This window comes from Antechinus flavipes, chromosome 2 (assembly GCF_016432865.1).
Source record: "Antechinus flavipes isolate AdamAnt ecotype Samford, QLD, Australia chromosome 2, AdamAnt_v2, whole genome shotgun sequence".
In the NCBI taxonomy this organism is placed as follows: domain Eukaryota; kingdom Metazoa; phylum Chordata; class Mammalia; order Dasyuromorphia; family Dasyuridae; genus Antechinus; species Antechinus flavipes.
Window position 1 is genome coordinate 508,821,317 of NC_067399.1, and position 26,240 is coordinate 508,847,556.

The 26,240-nt window shown below is 44.1% G+C and overlaps 1 protein-coding gene across 1 annotated transcript; it reads left to right on the forward strand.

Moving 5' to 3' along the window:
* Positions 1 to 1,888: 1,888 nt before the first annotated feature.
* AGPAT2 (1-acylglycerol-3-phosphate O-acyltransferase 2) lies at positions 1,889 to 25,119 on the forward strand. The gene is made up of 6 exons (XM_051980311.1): positions 1,889 to 3,267; positions 15,088 to 15,221; positions 16,100 to 16,275; positions 17,069 to 17,164; positions 20,739 to 20,811; positions 23,295 to 25,119. Exons 1-6 carry the CDS (start codon positions 3,086 to 3,088, stop codon positions 23,465 to 23,467), a joined length of 834 nt encoding a protein of 277 aa, XP_051836271.1. The 5' UTR covers positions 1,889 to 3,085; the 3' UTR covers positions 23,468 to 25,119.
* Positions 25,120 to 26,240: the final 1,121 nt, after the last annotated feature.

Here is a 26,240-nt window from a genome sequence, read left to right on the forward strand (position 1 = left end):
TTTGGCTTTCTTTTCATCCTGAAAGCAGAGCCTCAAGATTCCCTATTAAAGGGCAATTTTAAATTCACTTCTTTGCAGAATGTCCAAAGCAGGACTATGTCTTGTCCCTTGGTATAGCTGCCAGGACCCTGACATTCTCTTCTCAGAGCCAGCCTCCATTTCCCCAATAGGATTTTGCCACTATGAAGTCAGTCTCTTACTGACTTCTCATCCAACAATAAACTTCCATTTATTATTTTTGGCCACTTTTGCCACTTAAAATTCTTTGGCTTCGTGAATTCTTTCACGAAGGACCTGAACCGACCAAAAGGGCATTTTCACAATTCTGACTGCCACTAGAACCCCATCAGTATGACCTTCACTTATAATATAGCCTAGGTTCTGGGATTCTTAACCTGAGGTTTGTGGACAGATTTCAGGTCTGAGAAGTTAGGTGGAAAAAACTAACTGAAATTTAACACTTCTTTCATTTTTGAGTGGAGGCAACAAATCATTATTTTAGAAAGGTGTCCCTAGGTTTCACCAGACTATCTGAAGGGTCCATGACATTGACTCTAGGTGTTGTTTCCACTTGAGCCTGGCTCAGACTTAAGGAAGAGGGCTAGTATAGGATGCAAGACTTGGTGACTGCTTCTTATTTGAAGTTTTGGTGAAGAAACCTAACATCGCTCAGAGTAGTGAAGATTTTGTATGTAAAACCTATACAGGTACTTAACTAGGAAGCTATGCCATTGGTATCTTATCTCTTTGTCCCAAGGATAAACTGGCCTGATATTTTATTGGTTTCTCAATCCCAATATTATAGATGTAGAGCTGGAAGGGACACCAGAGGTCATTTACATAGTATCATGTACTGTTCCTTGTTGTCTCATGTGAAATCTTTTCCATTCAGCATATAATCTCTTTAGGGAAAAGAGCATTATATATCATTTCCCTTCCCCAAGAAGGTGTTCAGTGAATACCTGATTCACTGAATAGTAATATTAGCTTATACTAGTAATACTAGGAACATTTTCATAAGTGTTTAATATATTTTATTATTTTTTAATATATAAAGGATTGAATGTAGAAAGAAAAAGTGGGAAAGAAGGAAGAAAGGATGCTTATTTTTTATTTTTTAATATATAATCTAAATATAGAAAGAAAAAGTAGGAAAGAAGGAAGAATGGAAGGAAGGAAGGAAGCACCTTGTGGTTAGGCCACCCTAAAATGAGTCCAGACTTCTAATGAACCCAGAGCCTTTTATGAGTAGAGACACCCCTACCCATCCCAGTAATAGGGAAAAGATATTTTGGTAGAGTAGAAATAACTGAACTTAGAGTGAGCTTTTGTTGTTCAGTCTTGTGGGACTTCAGGGTCATATATGGGGTTTTCTTGACAAAGACACTAGAGTGGTGTGTCTTTTCTACTCGAGTTCAATTTACAGCTGACAAAGCTGAGGCAAACAGAGTTAAGGTAATACACTTTTAGGTGTCTGAGGGCAGATTTGAACCTGGGTCTTTTGATTCCACGCCCTGAGAGCTGTATCCACCTGCCCATCTAGCTACCTTGAAGTGAGCTAGACTGATTTAAATCTTTGCCCCATATTTACTTACTATATGACGTCTGGCTCCAATTTCTTCAGTTGTATAATAAAGACCATTTTTACTCTGAGGGCCCTTTCCAGCATTAAATCTATGATTAGGTAAAGACTTTTCCAATCAATCAGCAAGCCTCCATGAAACTTCAGGCATTTCACTATGTCCTAGAGAAGAATGAAATAATCCCTAGCCTCAAGTTTACAGTCTGTTAGGGAAAGACAGATGCATATAAAAACACATAGACCAAATCTATATAAAATTAATACAAATTATTGCAAAATAGTAAATGAATGACAAGGAAGTTTGAGAGTTACTAACAGTTGAGGGGGGCGGGGTAACTATGATACCATTTATTTTAAAAAGCGATTTTAGTAGTAAACCATCACCCAGGAACATTTTACACCCGAAAGCAGACTAGAATAGGGTAAGGGGGTTAACGCATCCAAGGGTCAGGTCAGTTACTAACTTTAAATCAACTTCTCCAGCAGACCTGCACAAGTAGCACAGAAAAGATTCCTCGGGACAAAGTGAAGCAGCAACAGTAGCGCTAGATATAAGCCGATGAAATTCAAATTTCCCATAAATAACCTTATACCCCACCTTCTCACCCTCAATTGGACTATTCTTTTAAATGTGGAGAAAGCCAAAAGAACACCAACTCGGGGTTTCTTTTAGCTTCCTCTTCGGGTTTTTTTGTTTGTTGTTTTTGTAACTGGTCATTTTATCACCTTTCCTTTTCTAAACACTTCCACCCCCACCCCCGGCCCTACTGCAAAGAATAGCGTGGCCCAGGTGTTGATTTTCATCTCGGAGGGGCAGAGGGAGTTTAGCAGTGGTTGCAAGAGGAGAGAGAGACGAAAGGAGAAGAGAGGGCTCCGAAAATGCCTGTCGGAACGCTTGTCAAGAAGTGAGGAGGACAGAGGGAGGGCGCTGGCTACTTGCAGAGTGGTAGGACAGCGGGGAGAGAAGGTGGGAGAAGTCCGAGACTTAGAGAAAGGGAATTCAGAGAAACCGGCAATGAACAAATGAAAGAAAGGAAGACCAGCCTAAGACAGCGGAGGACCGAAGAGGCGGAGTGGGGTGGCGGGGCGCGGAGGAGCGGGGTGGTGCCTGGGGGTGGGGAGGGCTGGGCGGGGCGCTAGGCTGCACCTTGCCTATTCTTTCGCCCGCTCCCTCTCTCCACCCCAGGGGCCGCCTGCGCCCGCCCCTCCCTGCCCCTCCTCCCATGCAATAAGGGGAGCGGAGGGGGGTGGGGGGAGGGGTAGCCGCGCGGCAGCACCTAAGAAGAGCAGAGCCGGGCCGGCCGTCGGGGGTGGGGGGCAGAAGATCCAGAACATCCCCGGCCCGGGCTGTAGCGCGCGGGGCGCTCCCCCTGGAGAGCGGGGAGAAGGGGGGGCCCCCGCCGACGCCCCCAGGCCGGTACACCTGGCTCCCCGGCGCTCCAGCCGCGCGCGCGTTTTCTGGAGCGCTTCAGCCCGTCGGGCCGGCCCGGAGCCGAAGCCAGCATGACCTGCCTGGAGCCGTGGATTTTGTCGCTGCTGCTGCTGTTGCCACTACTCCTGCTGAACCGAACTACCAACTTCTATATCAAGACCTGCTTCTACTGCGTGCTATGCGTGGTGTTCTCCGTGGTGGCCTGCGTGGTCTGTTTCCTGCGCCATGGGGGCCGCACCGTGCGCAACATGAGGCAAGCTGGGCACCGGGCTGCGTGGGGGTCGGGGGTCCGGGAGCCGCGCCCGCGGCGGGCGCACTCCGGGCAGCAGCTTCCAAGGCGTCGCCTTCCGCTTTTCTAACTTTCTATTTTTCCCTTTCCCTTCTTCCTGCTCCGCCTGCCCCGGCTTCCTGGCAACTCCTCGCCTGGACAACTTGGGAGTTGGGAGGGAACCACGCCGAATCCCAAGCCCGCTTCCTTCTCCTACCGACTGCAAACTTTCTCCTCCACTTAGTGGTTCCCAGTTCGGGAGGGGTCGGGGGAGAGACGGCGTCATAATGCCCCGCGCCCTGCCTGCTCCGCTCCTCCGACCCGTCTACCTGCAGAGGACCTTCAGACAGCCCTCTCTCTTCCCCCTCACCCTTGCACTTGGAGCGTTGGAGGCAGGGGAGAATTGGGAGGGGAAAGTAGGAGGAAAACCTTCCTCCCCCTGGCCCAAGTAAAGAGAAAGCAGAGAGAAGGGTGTTGCGGAGAAATGGTGCCCCTTGGAATTGGAAACGAACTTGTACCTAGCCTGGGTCCTTGGAACAGGAGTCTGGGGGGCAGCTTCCTGGTCCAGGTGTAGGCGTTAGAAATGCCCGAATTGGAGGGGAGTCTCGAAGTCAACCAATCAAACGCCCTTCTTTTCCCCGAGGAGGAAACGGGGGATCCTTGATGGAAGTTACACTTGAAATGAGTCAGTTCAGCGGCTGAGCGGGATCACTAAAGCTCCTAAATGCAGACCTTAAGTGTTGAGAAAGAAAGTCAAGCACAAAGCTATTTAGATGACACAGCTTAGGAGAAAGCTCCTAATTGAATTTTGGAGGGAGTTGTAAAGCAAAGGGGTCTAGGGGGAGAAAAAGAACCAAGAACCTAGAGTAGTCTCATCTCCCCTCCCTCCTTTTTCCTAGGAATTGGGTTGGGGTGAAGCAGTCCTTCACTATCCCCAACTCCCCCTCCCCCCCAGACCTGTGGGAAGGCGTGTCAATTTCTGTATCCGATGTTCGAGACGCATTTTACAGAATGCATAATCGGGGAGTTAGGGAAATTCGGCCGCTTCCACGTCCAGTGAAGGGAGCGGAACTGCAATTCTCCTCCTGCAAGGCTCTTCGGGACAGAGATTGGGGCTCACTGTGGCTAGGCACTGTTCTGTAGCCCAGGAGCCACACCCGTCCCGAATCGGGCATCACCTGAGATCGGTAAATCTTGTCCGAGCCAATGGACGATCTGCTCTCTTCCTGAAAGCTAGGTGGAGCCGAGGCTTCTGGAATGGACTGCAGAGTGTTGTGCCCTTTTATTTTTTTTTAATGGAAATTCTTTCTTGTCTCATTGGCTTTAAAAAAAAAAAGTCTTAGTGCTTGTATTGCAACGTTTCCTTCTTTGCCCCACTGGGATGGCTTCGGGCTCTTTTTGCAAACCCTTAAAGTGATATACACGTGCTGGTTGTTAAATCTTTTTAAAATCACCCTTAACTTTGGTTCTAAGTCTGCTCCAGGAGAGGTGGGGGGTGGGTATCATTCCGACTAGTCTCCTGAAGCAGTGCTGGGCTGGCCTAATAGTATCCATAGGATCATGAGGTTTTTTTTTTACCTGTTAGAGACCCTGGAAGCTAATTAATCCAACCTCCTAATTTGACAGATGAGGAAACTGATCCCAGAGAAGCCCTAAGTAACTTACTTCAGGAAAAGATTTTGGAAATCATGTAGTCCAATTCCCTATTTTACCACTGAAATTAGTCTGGTGGATCCAATTGTTAAACATTTCCATTGTGGGCCTTAAAGGCCCCTCAGAAATTGGCAAATGCTACAAATATGGACTTGATATATTTTATTTCGGAGACAAATGATGTGGAACTCAAATAGAAACAGAAAACCACAAACTAACATTATCTTTGTTTTATTATACTTTTAATTACTTTGTTAAACATTTCCCAGTTTCATTTTCATCTGCTTCAGACATGCTTTTGTTTTTGATGTTTTGAGGGCAGCAGTTGATACCTTCTGATCCAGACTTAAGAAAGTGATGGGAAAAAATCTAATACAAAATAAGTGTTTCTTGAGCTCATTTTTTTTTTCTCTCCAGGGAACCAGTTGTTAAAACATTTCCCAGCATACCTCAGCTCAGGGGAGTGAAGTAATTTGACTTTAGTCAGATAGATCATTGATCTGGATCTTTTTACAAAGTAAAAGCTACTAGAAGCCAAAATCTAACCCTCTGTCACCTTACCTTACCTTATGGATTATAGCTTTAGCCAGAGTTCCAATAGAGAACAACTTATGTTTTTCATATGTTGTTTTCAGCTGGTCTGACTTAGATATGAAAATTCTTTATATTGCCACATTAGATGGGGAAACCATACGAGGGCCTAGAGAGAGAAAGCGACTACATGGTGACTTGCAGTGAGTGCACGAGCTGGCCCTCCTAATCCTCAGTATAGTGATTTTTTTTCTCCCCAACTATACTCGACTGTTTAAGTTTAGCTAAGATCTTTTTGTCCCGAGTCCTGAAGGTTTCAGTGAGTGTAAGCATTCACACCTCCCCTCAGCAGCCCTATGGGAATAGATCTTGTGACCCCTTCCAGAGCGCCTGCAGGGGAAAAAAAGGGAATACTGTTGGGAGACAGATTCTGCCTTAGGCATACTCTGTAGAGCTTCTGTTCTGAAAAGACACCCAGGAGTAATTGAGTGAAAAGGGTTTCCATTTCACCAGGACAGATAGGGCCAACCCTATATTGGACCCAGGCCCTTTTGGCTCTGACAGACTGTTGCACCAATGTTACTGGCTGTTCAGAGGGCAAATAGCTCAGCAAACATTTGGCAAGTACTAACTTTGAGTTAGTATATCTTTTGTCTCCCCCCCCCCCCCTTTTTTTTAAATCCCTAGTATTTAACACAGTGTCAAACCTATGGTTAGGGGTTTGGAAGAACGTGTTTAATCACATAATAGTGCCAGGCACTGTTGCTAACTAAGTGCTTTACAAATACTCAATTTGATCTCACAACGATCTCTTGAGAGAGGTGCTATTATCCCCATTTTATAGCTAAGGAAATTGAGGCAGAACATTAGTTAGATATAAAATGGGCTACATTTGAACTTGAACATTTTTGACTCTGGGTCCAGGGCTCTATCCATTATAGCGCCTCACTTTATAGTAAGTGCTTAATAAATGATAACTAGACTTTGTGCAAATCTCTGTTAATGCCACTTAACAAGCAGAACCAAATGCTTTTCTCTTTTCAAATCATTGAAATTGAACAATATCCCTCCTTATAGTCTGATAAGCCTGGCCTAGCTGGTACTGGTCTAGTCCGTTGCAAGGATTACTATTGCTCAAAGTGGATGATACCAAAAGTAGATTGAATTTAAGTAATCTCTTAACCAAATGGTTTAAGCTCTCCCTTATTCTGTTTGATTTGGGGGGAGGGAGAAGGGCACACTGGAATTTGAAATTGTTTTCTTAATCGTTGACCTGTGGTCTGTATAGTGGGGAAAGAGGTGGGGAAAGTTAAGGCTTTGGAGGGAGGCCAAGGGTATTTCAGGATATGGCCACACTTTAGCATTTGGGATAATGCTATTCAATTCCATATTTAAAATTCAAATACCTATTATTTGTATGGCTTTTTCAGAGCACCCACATTATCAAAACAATTTAACTGTTCCTGCCCTCAGATCTTTTGGGGGGGGCAGCATGAATACAAATAAGCTAATGCAAAATGTCTCGAAGATAATTTCCGGGGTTTTGTGGAGAGCGCTTGTGGGAGAGAGAAGTAATTCAAAAAGGACTATTCGTGGGGGATGATTCTTGAGCTAAGTATTGAATATTGGGGATTCTGGGAGCCAGACTGTCTTAGAGGAAACCGGTTAAATCAGCTTTTACCATTTCCAAATCTTGTTAATGGGCTTGGGCTTCACTTAGAATTTCTTTATTTTTCTTCCTACCCTTTCTGGGGTGATAATACCAAGCACTTGAAAGAAGTTTATTGTACCCTTTAAACGATCCCCCAAGGCTTCCTGCCTCCTCTGGCCTGGACTAAAGGGACTGGGAGAATGGCTGGGCAGTTTATATAACTTGCCTTGTGGCATCCCTCCCCATTCCTCCAATCCCCCCTCTCCCTCACTATGGATCTTAGACAAGACTGAAATTTGTCTTCACTGACAAATGAAGACATCCCTCTCCTTTACACGTTTCTGGATCCCATGTGTACTTACCTAGTCTTACTGACAGCTCCCCCTCCCCCAATTACGCAGTATCCAATATTCAGGCAATACTTTCGTCCCAGACTTTCTCTTTTTCACGTTTCTTTCTCTTTCCTTCCCCCCAAAACAAAACAAAACGTGCAGGTCAAGCTCTGTATTAGTTATTTCTCCTGGTAGATAGACTAGACTAATGGAGGTTGAGGGTTAAGGAGTATACTTAGTGGTGGGATTTTCAGGTCTTCTAGCTGGTTGACAGCTGGGAAAGATCATTTGCTACCTACTTCCTTTAAAGTGAAACCTTCCTTGGTTATACTAATCAACTAGTTTCAGTTAAGGGCCTACTTTAGGTCAGACTGTCTCAAAGTCATTGATCCTAGCTTTGTCTTTTACTGCCTCAAAGGACTGGGGGTTTTATGGTGAGCTAATCCTTTGGGTAATGGAAGGGAGGAGGGGATGTGGTCTATTGAGGCCCTGGTCTCCGAGCTTTATAGCCTTGAGGGTAACGAGGGAAATGGGAGTTGTAGGATAGTAGGCCCAAAGAGAAGCACTTGGACTGAAAGATTCCTTAATGGGGCTTGACTGAATGGCCTAGGCCAACTACTTTGGGAAATTTAATCTTTTCTAAGTCACTCTCCCCTCCCCCTCCTTTGCTTCTCTTTACTTGTACCACATTTGACTGTCTCTTCCTGAATGCTTTCTTTCAAGGGATTCTGTCCTGTGTGAGGGACTATTGGATACTGGTATGCTCCCTATCTTAAAATGAGGAAGCAGCCTCAAAGTGATTGTATTCACCTCCTTAGTCGTCAGATAGGGGATTTGAGAATGCAGGCTTATTATCCAAATGCAGAATTCTTTTCTACTACTCCAGATGTGGCCCAGAGCTTTTCAACCTTATCCTTGTCAAACTTAGAGATAAATTTGGAAGGGAAGGATTCTTTAATGAGGAATGCCCAGTTGTCCCAAAAGAGAATATCTCTTACATTCCTTCTCTTAGTCTATCATTAAAAGGAAGAACTTTTTCTCCCCCTAGACCCCTTTGCTTTACAACTCCCTCCAAAATTCAGCCTTCTTAGAGAGGTATTAGTCTAACCCAAATTAGATTGAGCAAAAGCATACTTTTAGGATTAATCTATACTGGCTGGACCACCTATTTTTCCAGAGTGTGACTGACCAAGTCAACTGATATATTTCTTGAGTAACTGCTTTTACACAATCCTTGCTAAGAATTTGAAGTCACAGAGGAAATGTTGATCCTTTTCTTCCAATTAAGGAGAATATTAGGACTTAATGAGGCTCTATTGCAGCCTGATTCCTGAACTTATTCTTGGTACTGAACAGGGATAATTGAACACAGAAGCAATCCATGTTCTCTCCTCTCCTCTAGTTCCATTAGCCTTTTCTCTCTTTTGATCAATAAGTACACTTTTGCAAGACTTGATCTCTGTCCTTGTTGAAGCTCCATCCAAGCTGGAAACCTAGAGCATGCACTGGTTAGAAGTCATTTTCTAGGCTGATGTCCAAATAAAAAATACATCTTCCAAAGAGGAGGCCTTTTCCCCTACTTTTTCTTAATTTGGCTTGCGTCTTTTCTATTTCTACAAACACAGCCTCAGAGAGCTGAATAACCTTCACAGAGCCAGATCTGAGCAACCTGGTTTAGGGAAGATTTCTCTTCTAAAATCCCTTATTTTTATACCTTTCCCCTAGTCTACATGCCCCCTTCCAAATCAGTGCTTGGTCTTTTCTCCCCCTCCCTAATTCCATTAAAATTTATTCTCTTAATTTCAGGACTTGCTCTTTAGATAGCATTACAGTTCTTTAGCTAAAAGAGTCCACAAGCATTTATTAAGCACTTACTGTGTATCCTGAGCACTATGCTAAGTGTTGAGTATATAAAGAAAAGGCCAAAAAAAAACCCCATAGTTTTTTACCTTCAAGTAGTATGTATTTTAATGGATGAGGCACCATGTAAATATACATACACATAAGATTTATACAGATAATTTAAAAGGCATAAGTAGCTGGGATGGGTAGCCTAGAGTGAGCTTGTTTTATAGAAGGAGGGGGATGGGAATTATGTCTTGAAGGAAGACGGGGAAACAAAGGCAAGTTGCTTAACTTACTCTTTATTTCTCACATTCTTCCTCTGTAAATGAGGAGTTAGTTATTTTAGAGTAGATGGTCTCTGAGGTTCTTTCCAGCTCTAAGTCTAGACTTTCTGTATATTATTTTCGAGATATTTAGGAAAAATCATTACTTCAAGGATGATAGTAAGATTGTGCCCAAGATCTATAATGGTACAGTAAAAGAGAGCATCAAAACACTCGGGTTCAAAACCAGATTCTGATATTTATTATCTGTACTATATGGGGCAGCCTTTTTGGGCCTCAATTTTCTCACCAATAAAAAAGGGTGGATTAGATGGCCATCAGTTCTTCTATCCTCAGAGGTATGATATGTAATGCCAAAACCTTTGGTTGCCCTCATCCAGCAAAAGGGAGTTGCAGAAGTTAAAACTGGAGGATTGCTTACAAACCTATGATGAAATAGATTACCTTTCCCCTACTGAACAGAGGGGATCATGGTACAAAATGATAATGCTATGTTGTATCCCTGGAAGATGATATCCATGGCCCATCTGGAAAGTGAGCCAAATGGAAAGATTTTTGTTTGTTTGTTTGTTTGTTTGTTTGTCTTTTTTGGATAAGGGCCTGTAGAAAGAACAGTTTTCTTCTTCCCAGATTCCCACTTTGCTGGAGCTCCTCTGATTTCTAGGCAGTGCCTATGGTCCAGAGTTTTGAGTGTACTAAGGTTTAATAGGGAGGATTTTTGTGCTGACTTTCTAAGCTGGAGGGGGGACAGTCATTAAGTGGTTTAACTGATTGTATAAATAGCCTTATCTCTATAAGGAGAGAAATGGAATAGAAGGCTCACACTAAAAAAACAAGGGTCATTGTTAAGGTTGACCTTAAACCTCTTCCAAGCTAGCTCCAGGAGAAGGAAGCTAATTTGGATCCAGTGTGGCACTATGGAAAGAACCTCGGATTGTAGACAGGAGAACTGTGTTTGAATCCATAAGATTTCATCTTAGCAGATATATGTCTTTTGGGGACTCAGTTAGTCAATGAGAATTAAGTTGGTATAGACATTGTACTAAGTACTAGAGACAGATAAATAATAAGTCCTGTCATTAAGGAGCTCACATTCTAACAAGGGAGATATAGGTATAGATACTGTAAAGGAGGATCGCTAAGAAAGAACGGTGAGGAAAGAACTTTTTTTGGCCTAAGGGACATCTAGGGAAAAGGTGTGGAGAATATCAAGAAGGCTACTGCCTGGATGGCAGAGTATATGAAGGGGAGTGTAAAATTTAAGGTGACTGAAAAGCAGAAAGGGGTCAGTTGGTAAAGGACTTTAAATGTCAAAGAGTGTCTTCTCTTTGATTCTGGAGGTCACAGCCACTGTAGTTTATCAGGTGAGGGAGGGATGTGAGTAGACCTGTGCTGATGGAGTGATGGAGTGGGAAGAGATTTGAAGCAGGGAAACTCACCAGAAGAGTATTGAAATAGTCAATGTGTAAGGTGATAAGGGCCTGTACTGAGGTAGTAGTTTTGGGAATGAAGGCAATAGAATATATAGGAAAGGTATTGGAAAAGGTAGAAGTGACAAGACATCCATAGAAACAGGTAGGTAAAGGAGAAGGCAAGGAACTTCTCACTTAAAACTAGGGTAACTGAGAGGATGGTAATGGTGTTCATTGCAGCATAGACAGTGGAGGTGAGGAAGGTTTGGGGGGAAAGAATGAGTTCTATTTTGGACATGCTGAGTTTGAGATGCTTATGGGAGATATACACAGTATATATATATATACACACACACACAATTATATATACACATACACATTAGTGATGTGAGATTGGAAGTCAGTCAGGAAAGGAGTTAGGGCTAATAAGAAAAAGATCTCAGCTTAGACATAATGGGAATTTGGGAGATCACTGAGAGGAAAAAAGAGAGCCTAGTGATGAGATTTGGGGGGAAAGTGGCCAGAAAATCAAGAGATAACAATGCCATAAAAACCTAGACTGGAGAAAATAACCAGCAGAAGAGGATAATCAATGGTGTCAAAGCTTGCAGGGAGGTGAAAAAAGATAAGAATTGAGAAAAGGTTGTGGGATTTCGCAATCAAGGAATCTTTGGGAACTTTGAAGAAAGACGTTTCAGTGGAATGATGAGATCAGGTGCCAGACTGCAAAAGATTGAGAAGAGAATCAAAGAGAGCTTCTCAAGGAGTTCAAGGGAAGGAGAGGGGGGGGGGGGGGGGGGGGGGAAGAGGGAGAGGGGGAGGGAGAGAGAGAGAGAGAGAGGGGGAGAGAGAGAGGGGGGGGGAGAGAGAGAGAGAGAGAGAGACAGACAGACAGACAGACAGACAGACAGACTAGTAGGAACTTGAAGGGCTGACTGGGTTAAGAGGTATTTAAGGATAGAGAAGACTTGGGTTATGGTTAAGAGCAATAGGGAAGGAGTCAGGAGATAGGAAGAGATTGTGGAGATGTGAGGGTGGGGATGATAAAGGAAGCAGTTGGCAGGAGAAGACAGGATGAGACAAGATCAAGAGTTCACATAGATGGTTTTACCTTGGTAAAAAGGATCACTTTTGTAAGAAAGGGAAGAGTTCCATTGCCTGCGAGTTGAAGAAGAGATGACTAGAAAGGGCTTCTATCAGATGGCCTCCATTATTTTCATGAAGCAAAGTCTTAAGCTGAGTGCATGGGAGGAAGGGACACTATTGGAGCACGAGAGGGATGACCAGGTTTTGAACTTGCCAATACTATGAGTGGGAAGATGCTGAAAGGTTTGCCTTGCTGTATGTAATTAGGCCCAATTGGGAGTATGTAAATTTGTGGCTAATTCAGTTAGTAAGATTTCAGCTGCAGGTTAATTGAACAAAAGTAGTAGATTATGGGTGTTCAGATTATGGGTATTTAAAGAGTTGGGGTTTTATAAGGCATGATCTGTGATGTCAGAGTCCAAAAAAATGGAGTAATAAAAGATTATGACCAGATAAAAGAATTTTGCCTTCATGAATATAGAAATGGAACCTTTGTAGGTGATGATCATATCAAGGGTATGGCTATCTCTGAGACAGTGGAGGTGGAGTAGAGAAATAGACAGGTCATGGGGAATGGAGTAGCTTGAAGAACAGGGAAGTTCAGATATTAATATACATGTTAAAGTCCATCACCTAATATGAGGGCTGGGCCTGAAGCAGAGCTAGACAATAAGCCATGCAATAAACTCTGAGGAACTTCCCTCCTGGAAGGGCCATGCTGTTTTCATTGCTGCATCTCTTTCCTTAGTTAGAGTCAAGGTGTATGGGACAGTAGCGACCACTAAAACGATCAGAAGTCTGAGTATGAGTGTAGGAAAAAAGTTTATTTCTGATGAGAAAGGGCAGCACAGTCTCTGACAAACAAAGCATGGTTTGAAAGAGAGACAGACAGACAGACACACATAGGCAAAGGGCATTGCCATTTTATTCCCCAATAGGAGCTCTCCTCCCCATCCCTGGCTCCTTTCCCCATTGGCTGGGGTTTCTAAAGCAGTTTCTTAAATAAAAAAAAAAAATTTTAAAAAGCCTGAGTGTTTCCTAATCAAATAAGAATGTTTTCCACTCAATCCAGTCCCTGTCCCCATTCTATAAGGGGAAGATTGGGGCAAAGAACAAAAGATTTTCAAATCTCTGGTTACCACCCTATTATAACACCCAAGCCCTGCCCTTAAGGAGTCTTAAATTTGGGCCTGTGATAACCCCTCACCTCCATCCACTACTGGGTTTCAGTTTTCTAATTTAAGTTTCATTTCTCCAACTTAATTTTTATACTGTGGAAACCAAATTAATCCATTTTTCGCAAAGTTCAGATTTTAATCTAACGACTCAGCACACATTATCATGGAGATGTCATTGTTCATTCCTTTCAGTAACATCAGGCCAGTTTGCCGTTTGCTTCTTCAGCTCCTTTTACGAATAAGGAAACTGGAGGAGGCTTAAGGGACTTGTCCAGGATCATGGATAGTTGGTTGGATTTGGATGAGGTCTTCATGTCCTCCGGTGTTTGAGAGCCCAAGGCCTTAGCTCTATCCAACATCCCCTGCAAGGACCATCCAGTCTAGTAAGGGGGGAAGAGGTGGGATAGTTTTCACTTTTGGACAACTCTGATTAGAAAATTTGCTTTCTGAGAGAAACTCCCAATTTGCTGCCTTTTTGAGGCAAAGAGGTTAGATTACTTGCCTAGGGTCACCCAGCTAGTAAATACCTGAGGCAGCATTTGAACTCTGGTCTTCCTGACAGAGAGATGCTAATGTTAAGCTATCCATATTCCTGCCCACTTTAAGCTCCTTCATTCCCAGGAATAAAAAATCTTCCTTTTCCCCCCTGTAATCTCATATGTGTTCATAGGCCTAGGGTGATAAGAAACCTTAATTGCTATTCACTGATTTTGGTCATGTCTGAATCTCATGACCCCAGCTGGGAGACAAGTTGCCAGCTGCCCAAGAAGCCTTGAAGACTATTTAAGTCCAACTCCCTCATTTTGCAAATAGGGAAACAGTCTAAAAGAAGTGAATTGAATTGATGAAAATCACAAAGGTAGGAGTGGCAGGACCAGAATTTGAACTCAGAGTGACTAGATATTGGGATCATTCAGGGATTCATGTTGCCTCCTAAAATGAATAGAAAAGCATGGTCAAAGGCTTTAAAATACCTTGCGTCCTTTGATTCTGTTATCACCCATAGAGGAGTCAAGAGTAAAGAAAATAAAATCTCCTCTTCCATTCCCTTCAGGGATGGGAGCTCCTAAGGATAAATAGGACCAGCATTATTGGGCCCATTTACAGATGAAAAAACTGTGTCCAGGAAATGAGAATCAACTCTGGAGCCACTCAGGATTGAGACATGAATCCAACCTTGCTGATTGCTAGTTCAGGTCCCTTTCCAGGACATTGAATCTCAGTACCAGTACATATGTATGTTTGTATCTCTCCCCTTCTTTCTGTCCTATAACTTGTATTTATTTTCTCTTTTTTTGTCTAATCATTTACCAAAACTTCTATTTTGGCTGATGCTCAAGTAGGGAAAGAAAGAAGAAAATAAGCATTTATTTAAGCCCCTAAGACATATCAGGCACTTTGCAAATATTTGATCTTCATAAGAACCCTAAAATATTTTCTCTTGTCCCTGACAATAATTGAAGAAACGGCAGACAGGTAAAAATGACTTGATGAGGGTGGCCCTGCTAATCAGTATCTGAGACTGGATTTAATAATGATAGCTTACATTTATATGGCATTTCCTATGTGTCAGGCACTATGGTAAGGGCTTTACAATTATCTCATTTAATCCTTACAACAAGCCTTCAAAGTAGGTTCCATTATTATTATCTCCCTTTTATAAATGGGGAAACTGAAGCAAACTGGTTAATTGACTTGACCAGATTCACACAACTAGTTGGTGTCTGAGGCTTGATTTGAACTAGAGTCCTCCCGACTCCAGGCCCAGTATTCTATCTGCTGAGCTGCCTCTGGGGAATTAACCAGCTCACAGCACTGTCTTCTCCCCTATAGTATCATCAAGAGATTTGTCCGAATTTTTAAGTACTTTTACGGCCTTCGGTTTGAAACGAAAGGTGAAGAGAAACTGCATGAGGACAAACCATGCGTCATCATCTCCAATCATCAGAGCATTCTGGATATGATGGGTAAGCGGGGTCCCTGCTGGAGTCTGGATTAGGGGTGGGAAGGCTTAGGACCGCCTTAGGAACCACTTATGTAGCAAGTCCCCTTCTGACTCCCCTGGGTCAAGGGTGTGCTGCTAGCTGGGTGCAGGGGAGCCTGTGCCTGGATGGGGTGAAAGTTGGCCCACTGGAAAGGAGCCACGATAAGTTGGATTGGTTTTCTTGAGTCTTTCTGTACACAGTTTGTAATGGGTACTCTGGCCTTCCAGGTCAAAGATGCTCTTAGGTCATGGAAAGGGATGAGAAGAAAAGGGACGGGAAACCATTTTTAAATTGTGTATTTAATTTCATCACTGAGGATTTTACTTGGGATTTCTTCTTGTTTTACTTATTTGATCAGATTTGTTGAGATTGTTACTAAGTTACTCATTTTGGGGGCCGCTAAGTGGCGCAGTGGACAGAGTACCAGCCCTGAAGTCAGGAGGACTCGAGTTCAAATCTGGCCTCAGACACTTAACACTTCCTGGCTGTGTGACCCTGGGCAAGTCACTTAACTCCAATTGCCTCAGGGAGGGAATAAATTACTCACTTTTAAAAAATTATTCTTTTTTTTGAAAAAGGCCTCCTTAGGGTCTAGGTACACCCTATGTGAGCCTTTAGGCTTCTCTTATGTCCAACTATAATCTACATATAATCTGTACCTGGCCAGTCTAAATTACTCAGTATTTCCCAAGATCCTCCTGTGTTTTCCTGTTATCTCCACAGCATTGTTCATTCATTCTGCTCCCTCTGCCTCTGCTAATTTGGAGGTGGTCCTTGCGGATAGGTTTGCTGCCCCGAGGACCATTTAGGGTGGGATGGTCTTTCCCTTTTATCTCCCTGTGACTCTGTGCTGGTCTTAGGTCTGATGGAGATCCTTCCAAGAAACTGCATCCAGATCGCCAAGCGGGAGCTACTTTACACAGGCCCTGTGGGCCTAATCATGTATCTTGGGGGTGTCATCTTCATCAACAGAAAGCGGACAAGCACAGCCATGTCAGCGATGGAGGAAGTGGGAAACATCTTGGTTCAGAAGAATGTGAGTCTGGCTTAGTGTCAAAGGTGCTGTAGGGGTCTCCTCCAAAGGGGAGGTTGGGCACCGGATATTCCTCAGTAGCCATAGCCGCAGGATAACCAACCACCACCCACATTCCTCCCAGATAAATCAAAAATACAATCATCCCCCCAAAAGTACTATTTAGACTTAAAACAATCGCACAACCCAAACCCCCACTAATCATAAGACTTAAACCATTGTACACAGGAGAAGGCTTAGAAGCAAAAGCAACAAACTCAAAAATCAATAACAAAGACAATAAAAAAATTATCATCATTTCCGTAATAATTTTAGTATGGATTCTAACCATAGCCTATGGCATGAGAAACCACTGTTGTAATTCAACTACAAAACTAATGACCAATCTACATAAAACCCACCCCCTTATAAAAATTATCAACCACTCCTTCATTGACCTCCCTACACCCTCTAACATTTCTGCCTGATGAAACTTTGGATCTCCACTAGGAGTTTCTAGACCAGTAGGAACCTGGAAATGTCTTTCTAGAAGTTCAGGCGATTGAAATCTAGTTCTTACTCTAATGTTAACTGTCTGTGCAATCTTAGAAAAATTACAGAAAGAACCTCATTTTTTCTGACATGCGCTCAAGGTGAGTTGGAATGACTATATCAGAGATGCTATAGAGGGGATTCCTGTGCAGGAGTGTTGAGGACTATTCCAAGGCTAAGACTCCAGAATTCTGTGATCCATAAAGAGGGATGACATCAGAGATAATTTTCCCCCTCTTTTTTTCCTTTCCCTCCTCTCTGACAGCTGAAAGTGTGGATTTATCCTGAGGGAACACGGAATGGAAGTTACGACCTTTTGCCATTCAAGAAGGGTGCCTTTTATTTGGCTGTCCAGGCCCAGGTGATGCATTTGGGGACAAGTTGGGGAAAAGCTTCCTTCAAGAGCCATCTTCTGGGAGGGGGTGAGGGAAGGAATGAGACTGGCAATCTAGTCAGTATTGTTTCTGTCTTCAGTCTCTAGCTCAGTTCCTGAAACATAGTACTTAAATATTTGATCGATGGATAAAAGGGAATTGACTTTTCTTCCTCTACCCACAACTTTCAGATCTAGAACTTTATTCCTGGTTTTGTCAGAGTAGTCACTCAATACTTCCTCTAGGAATAAGACTACCTCATGTGAGATAGGGGGAGGAGGACATAGTGGCAGAAAGTGTCTTAATGATAGGAAATAACAAAGAGGGAGTTCAAGACAAATGACTTCAAGTTTATTCTGTAAAATAAAGCAATTGTGGAAGGGATTGCCTGGCATAAACATAAAGTGCCTACTATATACTAGGCACTGTGCTAAGTGCTAGGGTTACAAAAAGAGACAAAAGGCATTCCCTGCCCTTAAAAAGTTCACAATTTAATGGGGGAGAGACTGTATAAACAAGCAATAGTCTAACTAGGAAATAATTAACGAAAGGAAAACACTAGTAAGAGCTTTGAGAGGCTTCCTGAAGAAGATTAAGGTCTTTCTTTAGTTAAGACTTAAAGGAAGCCAGGAGGCTGAAAATGAAAAGGGAGAGCATTTCAGGCATGGGGTAAAAGGGTAATCAGATAATATACCCTGAATAGAAAGATGGAGTATCTTGTTCTGGAATAGCAAGAAAACCAGTGTCATTGGACCCAAGCATATGTAGCAAGAAGTAAGGTGTAAGAGGATGGGAAAGGTAGAAGAGTGCTAAGACGGGAAGGGCTTTAAATGCTAGGTAGAGAACTTTGTATTTGATTCTGGAAGCAATAGGAAGCCATGGGAGTTTATCAAGTAGAGGAATGAAATGGTTGGACCTGTATTTTAGGGGAAAATCACTTTAGTGGCCAAATGATTGGAGTGGGTAGAGACTTGAGACAAGCAGATCCAGATCCATGAAAGCTAATGTAGTAGCCTAAATGTGAGTTGACAAGTTTGTGCACCTGAGTGCTAACAATGTCAGAGGGATCATGGGGAATGCATATTCAAGAGGTGTTGCAAAAGTAAAGTGGGCAAACAGATTATGTGATAAAAGAGGGCAATGAATCGAGGGCACCCCTAGGTGTTGAGCCTGAAGGACTAGGAGGGGATGGTGTTGTCTTCTCATAATAGGAAAGGTAGGAAGCAGGGAGAATTTAGGCCTGCTAAATTGTGTAGCAAGTCCCCTTCTGACTCCCCTGGGTCGAGGGTGTGCTGCCAGTTGGATGGAGAAGGGAATCTGTGCCTGGATGGGGTGAAAGTTGGCTCACTGCAAAGGAGCCACGATAAGTTGGATTGGTTTTCTTGAGTCTTTGTGTACACGGTTTGTAATGGGTACTCTGGCCCATTGGTAACTTTGGAGAGAGTGATTGTGGTGGAATGATAGCGTTCAAAACCAGGCTTGTGAGGGGTTAAGAGAATTTGAGGAAAGTAGAAGTACCTATTGTAGACAGTCTTTTCAAGGAGTTTAGCCACAGAGGGAGGAAGAAAGAGATACAGGACAGTAATTGACAGGAATGGAATATTTTTTTTGAAGATGGGAAAACAGCATTTTTAGGAGAGTGATTGAAAATAAACAATAGAAGGTGGAACTGGAAAGAATCTAATCACTTGTAGATTAGTAGAGAGATTAGTCAATCTTGATAAGGAAGGAATAAGGTTACCTCATGTGACTGGGGTGAAGAAGGAGCTAGTGGCAGAAAACATCTGAAGAATATGAGATGACAAAGGGAGAAGAAGGAATTCATGGCCCGTGATCTCAATTTTTTCTGTATAATAACACAGGTATAGAAAGATTGCCTAGCAGCAGTGAGGAGGGACCCAGTTGAAGTTAAAATGATAATGATCCAGTTAGACGGATTGTGTGATTTTATTTTTTCTTCTTTACCTTCATTCAACAATACCTGTGTAGGTGAGCAACCAATTTATAGTGGGAATAATCCAAGGCTGAGATTTAGCAAAGTTTAATTGGTAGGGGGAAAAGGGGTTACGGATTCAAAAGAAGATAATAAAGTATTGAATTTGTTCACCAAGGGATCAAAAGAGGGATTAGTATAAGAGAGATGACCTGACAAAGAATTGTAAGTTGAAGAAGGCACTGGATATTATGGTATGGAAGAATAGTAAGATTTTATAAGAGAAAACAAAGGGAGAGATGAAAAGCCAATAGATTATGGTAAAATGAGGGCATTTTGGAGTTTTTGAATATTGAGAATATAAGTACATTTCATGGGGGACAGAAAGATCAGGGATATGATTGTCTTTGGCTAAGGTGAGCTGGAGACAGCGCATGGTTGAGGAACAGAATAGTTAAAATATTTGAATATATGTTGAAGTCTCATAATGAAGCATAGGAGTTAGAGAAAAAATAAAAATGTACTGACCTCATTGAGAAGGAAATGAGTTTTAGACAACAGCTACTGGGATTTTGTTTGGTTGGTAGTTGTGAATAGCATAAACTTCAAAGCAGGTAAACTGGCATTTGAAGATAGCCAGATAAGGAAAGGAGTGAGGTAGTAAAAAGAAGATGTAAAAGAAGAAAAGATTTAGGATAGAGGAAAATTTGTTGCTTCTGGAGCAGGCATTCTGGAGGGCACAGTGGAATGGTTGGGTGGTATTTGATTGAAAATTTGGGGTGAAAAAATAGAGAAGGTGAATAAGGAATTAGTTGAGGGGGAAAGAAAATGGGTGATGACCTATGGGTGGCATTGTGAAGGGATATGACTAGATATAAGAAAAGTCATCAGTGAGTAGAGGGTGCCATTCCATGTCCCAAAGAGGCTGGACATTGGACTGGAAGCATGTTCACTATAAAACAGCAGGCAGATACGATTAGATGAGAGGGTCTCTTTCACTATCCCTCTTCCCTGCAAAGGGTAAAGATAAAAGTTGAACCAGGTTCCACTGCTCCTAGTTCCTGATGTCCAGAAGGTTCCCTAAGTGGTGTTGGACTCGATGGAACTCTTCACCTTGCCCTAGCTCCCAGCTGTTCCAAAAGGAATATTAAAATAGTAGACTCCATTTTTTTTTTTAGCTTTGTTTTTTAAGCCCCTTTGGCTGATGGCTATTGGCCTTGGGGCTTCTGCAGGTGGGAAAATCTTTTCTGTAGAAAGCAGGGGGTTGTTTCTGAAGGGACTAGGAACATTCAGGCAGACAGTCCTTAAATGAGGTCTAGAAATGGCGTAGCTATCACATGATCTCAACCACCACCTCCACATCTTCCCCTGATGATGGAAGAAAAACTCAGATGAGAAGTGGGTAGGCTGGGTAGCGCTTGGGTTTTATTTGGCAGACTGGGTGGCTGGCTTAGGCGTTCTCAAGCTTATCCCTGGAGGAGGGGGAGAGACTTATAATTGAACTGTCCCCTGGGCCTGGTGCCAAGGGAGCGGCCCTGAGGCCAGAGGGAGGGTCTGCCCTGTTTGGGAGAGCCCCATGGTTTAGCCTCCGGCATCTTCTCACTGTGACTTGTTTGCCTCACCCCTAGGTGCCAATCATTCCTGTGGTGTATTCGTCATTCTCTTCCTTTTACCAGCCAGAGAAGAAAATCTTCACATCAGGTATTTCATGTCACTGTATAATGTGAATGTGTTTCTTTCTTGTATTTCCTTTCCTCAATCTATTTCTCTTTCCTGTTTCATCAGCCTAATCAATAAGATTGGTGTTGTTTTTATTGCATCCCCCCATCCCAGTGATTATAGAAGGATTTTTGTCCTTACACTTCCCTTGTCAGGCCCACAGACCCAGGCCAGCCTGAATCTTTACTTTGAGAAGAGTGAAACCCAAATTCTTTACCCACCCCTGAAGGCATGGGGTTTGGGAGAATAAGTTATCTAATTCCCTTTTTTCATAGATGAGGAAATGGAGGCCCAAGAAAGGAAGGACTTGAGCTTGTCCACGGTCCCACAGCTGGTTTACAGCAGGGGTGGGATTAGACCTCTCAGACTCCCAGGCTAGTGTTCTTTATGGATTGTATTTCTTAGTTGATCCTCCTAGGCTCTTGAAGCTTGGCTCAGAGGTTTACTCTACAACTAGAAGGATTAAAAAAGACTATCAGACTTGCCTTCCCTTAGAGCTCTAATACACAGAAGGCAACAGTTCTGATCTGCTATTGGCAATATCTAGGATACTAGTACCTCTGAACCAACTTCCTGTGAACACTCTTGTGCTGACTTTAGCATAGCCTGTGCTAGCTACTTAATTCTGCCCGGAAGCTTACAAATAGGGAACCATAAGCTGGATTCAACAGAGATTAAAAAAAAAAAAAAATCAGGTTGAGTCCTTTGTATTTTAAAAGGAAAAGCAATAATTGAGGGGAACAGAATTTGGGGTGTTTTAGGCCCCATTCAGCCAAAACATTTTTCATACTCATCCGAAAACATCCTTGGGAAGGTGGTAGTAGGGCCAATGGCAGATAAGGAAGCCAAAGTAAAGATTTGATCTTTCCCAGTGTAAGGAACTTGTATTAGTCAAGTGTAATATAAAACCTTCTTTGTCCAGAATTCAAACCAGTGAATTTGGAACGACTGGTGATGTTTATTTTTCTTGGGCTTGGGGGGTATGGAGGAAAATCAAGGAAGCCCATGGTCCAGAGATCCCTAGAAGCAAAAAGCCTTTGGTGATTTTGGACCCTTGGGGGAGAAGATGTTTGCACTGGATAACCTCAAATATCCACTCCTTTTAGTATGGCTTAACACCTTTAAATAGACTGGCTGCCTGGGAGATCAGGTCAAAGTCTGGTCCAGGGGAAATGGGCATCGATCCTTTTTTCCTGTCTGATCAGGCTGCTCTTCGCTTGGCTCAGAGTCTCTCTTCTGTGGAGTTTGGGGTAATGCGCTTGGGCCAGGGTAGCTCAGGGCGGGTTTGACTTGGTATCTAGCTGTATGTGACCTCCCCAAAAATGTAAAATGGAGGGTTAAGTCATGGCTGGCTTTGGAAGCAGAGCACACGGGCTCAGATCAGCCCTTCATCTCCCTGGGCCTCAGTTTACTTTGGTGCCTTCTGAGGGTCTTCCAACTCTAAATCTATAATGCTACAGTTTAACTTAAAAGCCCCTCCAGCTCTAGGGCCTGGGCGTTAAATATTTATCATGGGAGTGTTATTTCTGAACCCCAATTTCCTTCTCTGTCAAAGGAGGCCAACAAGATGTGCCCAGCCTCCTTTCCTGCCAGGAACTTTTGTGAGGTTCCAGGGCACGACTGGCAGGAGAACAGTTGGGGGAGGGCCACTTAGGGAGATCGTGTGTGACTGTCCCAAAGGTCTCTACGTGGAGAAGATTCCTCTTGACTAATGAATTTTCTAAGGAGGCTTTGGCCCTGCTGGGATCAGGCAGACACGGATAACTGTACAATATCCAGGACAGTTGCTATCTTTTCTGGAGATACTTGGGGGGTGGAAGGAGAAATCCAAAGATTATGGACCCACGCCACTGGCAGGAGGCAAGGTGAATCATAGCACTGGAAGGGGCTTTGCTGCCACAGAAAAGCAGAATATCCACTTTCCCTGTTTCTGTGGCCAGGAGGGCAACAGGAGGATACCAGACCTGAATCTGAGTCCAGCTAGTTGTAAGAGCCTGTTTCTGGGGGCAGTTCCAAAAATAGCCTTTGGGGGGATTGCCTTGCCACAGCTCCTAGCTAGATGCACTCTGAAATATCCCTTCCATTATGGGCATCTGTGCTCATGTGATCTGTGTACCAGGAGTAAGAGAGTTGTTAGGTTACCTTAAATGACTTCTCCCTCCAACAGCCTGTGCTTTATGAATCACTCTAGTACCTAGCCACAAGCCTTCTCTAATACTTTGTGTTCCACTGGTGCCAGCAAAATCTAGCCAGGAGGCCCTGATGTGCCGATCTTAGAAGGATGGGGGTCGTGCTTCAAGTACGAGAACCCGCCCCTGGGACCTGTGTGGGTTGGGGACAGGGTGGTCCCTGTGGTGTTTTAGGAAAGGACCTGACCTGAGGCACCAGAATGCATCCAGGTTAGCTTGACAGCAGTGTCCGCAGCAACAGCAGGACACATTTCTCTCTGACCTTCTTGTTTCCAGGAAAGATCAAAGTAGAAGTGCTGGATCCAATCAAGACAGAAGGCATGACGGTGGATGACATCCCCAAGTTGCTAGAGACCTGCCATTCTCTCATGAGAGAGACATTTTTCAGAATATCTGACAAGCTGAATGAAAAAGGGACCAATGGCCCAACCTCGCAGCCTGTGCAGTAGCCCTAGACACCATCCCCTGCCCGTCTGCCCAGGGTGAGAGGATGAACACAGGGACCTCCTCTTTCTGTTGCCAAATGTCATGGTTTCCACCTCCCTGGTGCTTCCCTTTGGCTTTCATTCTGGGTCATCCTTTCCAGAGGCTCCGGTCCTTATCTTGTCAGCCATGAATGTGGTTTCTATTTTACACCTTTCTCTCCATGAATCCTCCCTGCACTTGGTCTCTGAGCCATCCTCTCTTTTATCCCACATGCTGAGCACTGAAGTCCTGGGCTGTGAGTGACCCTTACTAGGGGAACCAGATTGCCATCTCTCTGGAGTTTGAATGAAGACTTTTGGGGAGAATGGGGGGAAGCACCTGTATTTTGGGGGCTAAAGGGTCTGTCTTGTTGGCACTCGAGTTAACATCATTCCCTGCCCACTGTTGTCCAGCTCGGGTATTAGGAACAAACTTTCCAGACTTCCATTGGCACAGCAGGTATGAAAATGCCCAACCTTCTCCTTCCTTGTTCTCTGAGCCTTTCTCTCTCTTAATGCTCAAGTCCTGGTACTACTCTGGGGAGCTACCAAAATCCCCTGGATGACAGGCAGCCTTTGCTGCTGACAAAAACTGAGGCCCTCTTTGGTACTACTTAATTCCCAGAAACCTAAAACGAGAGGTGGTATAGCAGAGTCCCTAAATCCCTTGCCCACTCTTCCTGGCATATGGACATAGAAGCATTGGATGGAGGGTGGTTTATGTTCATATTCTTACATCCTAAGCCAGGAAAGCAGAGTTCAGAAGGTTCTCCTTGTGTATAAGGAGAACCTGCTTCTTTTATAGACTGAGGGAGGAGAAAAGTGAGAGAATGGCCTGAGCTCACTCGAGGGAGCTTTGGGGAGTAGCAGCCCTGGTATGGAAGCTCCCTCTGAGCGCTAGAACCAGGGGGAGTTCCCACACCTAGTAGGGTGATGGGCTGTTCGAGGGTTGGGGTTCAGCTGATAGCTTGGGACTCTTCCCAAGCTAACTTTAGTCAGCGGGCCAAAGGAGAGAAACTGATGGGTGTCTCTGACAGCAGAGACTGCTAGCTTGGACCCTGGAGGGAACAAAGTCCAGACCTTTGCCCCTTTGCCAGGGCCACAGTGGCGGCTTCCCTGTCAGCCTGCCATTTGGGTCCTGAGGAACACGTGCAGGGAGATGCACTAGAGGCACAAGTTCCCTGGGACCTGAGATTGCCCGCAGCCTTTGTGGGTAGTCTTTCAGGCTGAGGGAAGAGGCTGGCACTCGGGCTTCTCTGCTGCTTGTGTTTCATAGAAGCCGTCTGAGCTCAACATCTTTCCTCTTGTAATCAGTGTTTACAGAGAAGAATAGGAGCGACCTGATTATCATGGGGAGAGAAAGTTGGAGCATCTTGCTCTCTAAGTAATCTCAAGTTTAAATCTAATAGCACTTTTTACTCAGTGGGGGAGGGCAAAGCCAGAAAAATTGAGGTGAGGGAACATAAGGGGGGCTCTCTTGCAGCTCTGGGAGAACAACAAATGGGGTCCGCAGCTGCCTGGGGAGTTTCTGTTGGAAAAGTGCTTCTGCCAGTCAGGTCTAATTTTGTGAAAAAAATGTATGCTTGATCTAAATTGCACATTTTTTGTTTTTCATAAAGCAATTATTTGAAAAGCTCTTTGAGTTTCACTTGATGGGGGATTTTTTTCAGCAAGTCCAGAAGACTTGGGTTTGGATTTGGATTTTTCCCCGGTGGCGCTTAACATTTCTTTGGGTCCAAGACTCAAGGGTGGGTTTGAGAAGGTTCCTGGTTGAGTTTTTATGACGAGGCGCCAATCCCAGAAAAGACCCTCCTGCAGTGCCAGACTGAAACACTCTCTGGGCCTCTGACTTCGTTGGGGAAGGAGAGCAGCACACCGATTCCGCTATCACCTCCTCAGCAGCCTGGCATCTTACAGTTTCCTAGGGCCCCGAGAGGCTCAGGGGCTTGGCCAGCTTCCCACGGCTGCATGTTTCAGAGATTTGTCTAGATCTTCCTGACTGTTCACTGAGCCTCCGTGAAGTGTTGCCTCTGACACAGGCTGGCTTTGGGACCAAATCACTTCATCTCAGTGGGCTTGACAAGTTTTAAGGTGCAGAGAAGTGCTGACTTTATTTGGGAGAAGGAGTTTTCCCACCAGGGAGCTCCCCCTGCCCACGAAATCCCAAGTCCCGACCCTGTTCCATACGCCGTCCCTCTGTGGCAAAAAGCCCTTGTTCTGCACGTCCCCACCTCCCGTGTCAGAGGTGGACATGGACGTTTGAGGCGGAATCCTCCCGCTGGTGATGCTGGCAAAACTCCATGCAGACTTAAACGCCAGAGGCTTTGTCATTCCTTAAATCCTACATTTGGGAGAACTGAGACTTCAAGTTCAGTCATTACTGACTTTGCAGAGTCTCAGCAGCAGCAGCCCCTGGGATCCAGAGAGAGATCATGCACGGAGCTCACCAACCACTTCTCTGTTGGCAAATGGGACCAGGCTTGAGATATTGGCAGTTCCATCTGTCCTTTGTACCCTACTCTTGTTGGTGTGGGACGGGAGCCTGGGAAGCGTACCCAGGGCGCATGGGATTTAACATGGATCCCTTCCAAAGGGCTGTTTTTCAAAAGATGAGCCTTTACTTGATTTCACACCCACAAAGAACCCCTCTGTATAAGACTAAGCCTTGGTGGGACCCATTAGCCAATAAGTATTTATTAAGCACCTACTAAATACCAGGTGCTGGGCTAGGAACTGAGAATATAAGGGTAAAAATTAG

What these genes read in the sequence shown, in the direction of transcription:
- AGPAT2 (XM_051980311.1), top strand. Translation starts at nt 3,086, where the DNA reads ATGACCTGCCTGGAGCCGTGGATTTTGTCGCTGCTGCTGCTGTTGCCA. An exon ending in ATTTGGCTGTCCAGGCCCAG is followed by an intron (nt 17,165 to 20,738) that starts GTGATGCATTTG and finishes CCTCACCCCTAG; the next exon opens with GTGCCAATCATTCCTGTGGT. An exon ending in GAAGAAAATCTTCACATCAG is followed by an intron (nt 20,812 to 23,294) that starts GTATTTCATGTC and finishes TCTTGTTTCCAG; the next exon opens with GAAAGATCAAAGTAGAAGTG.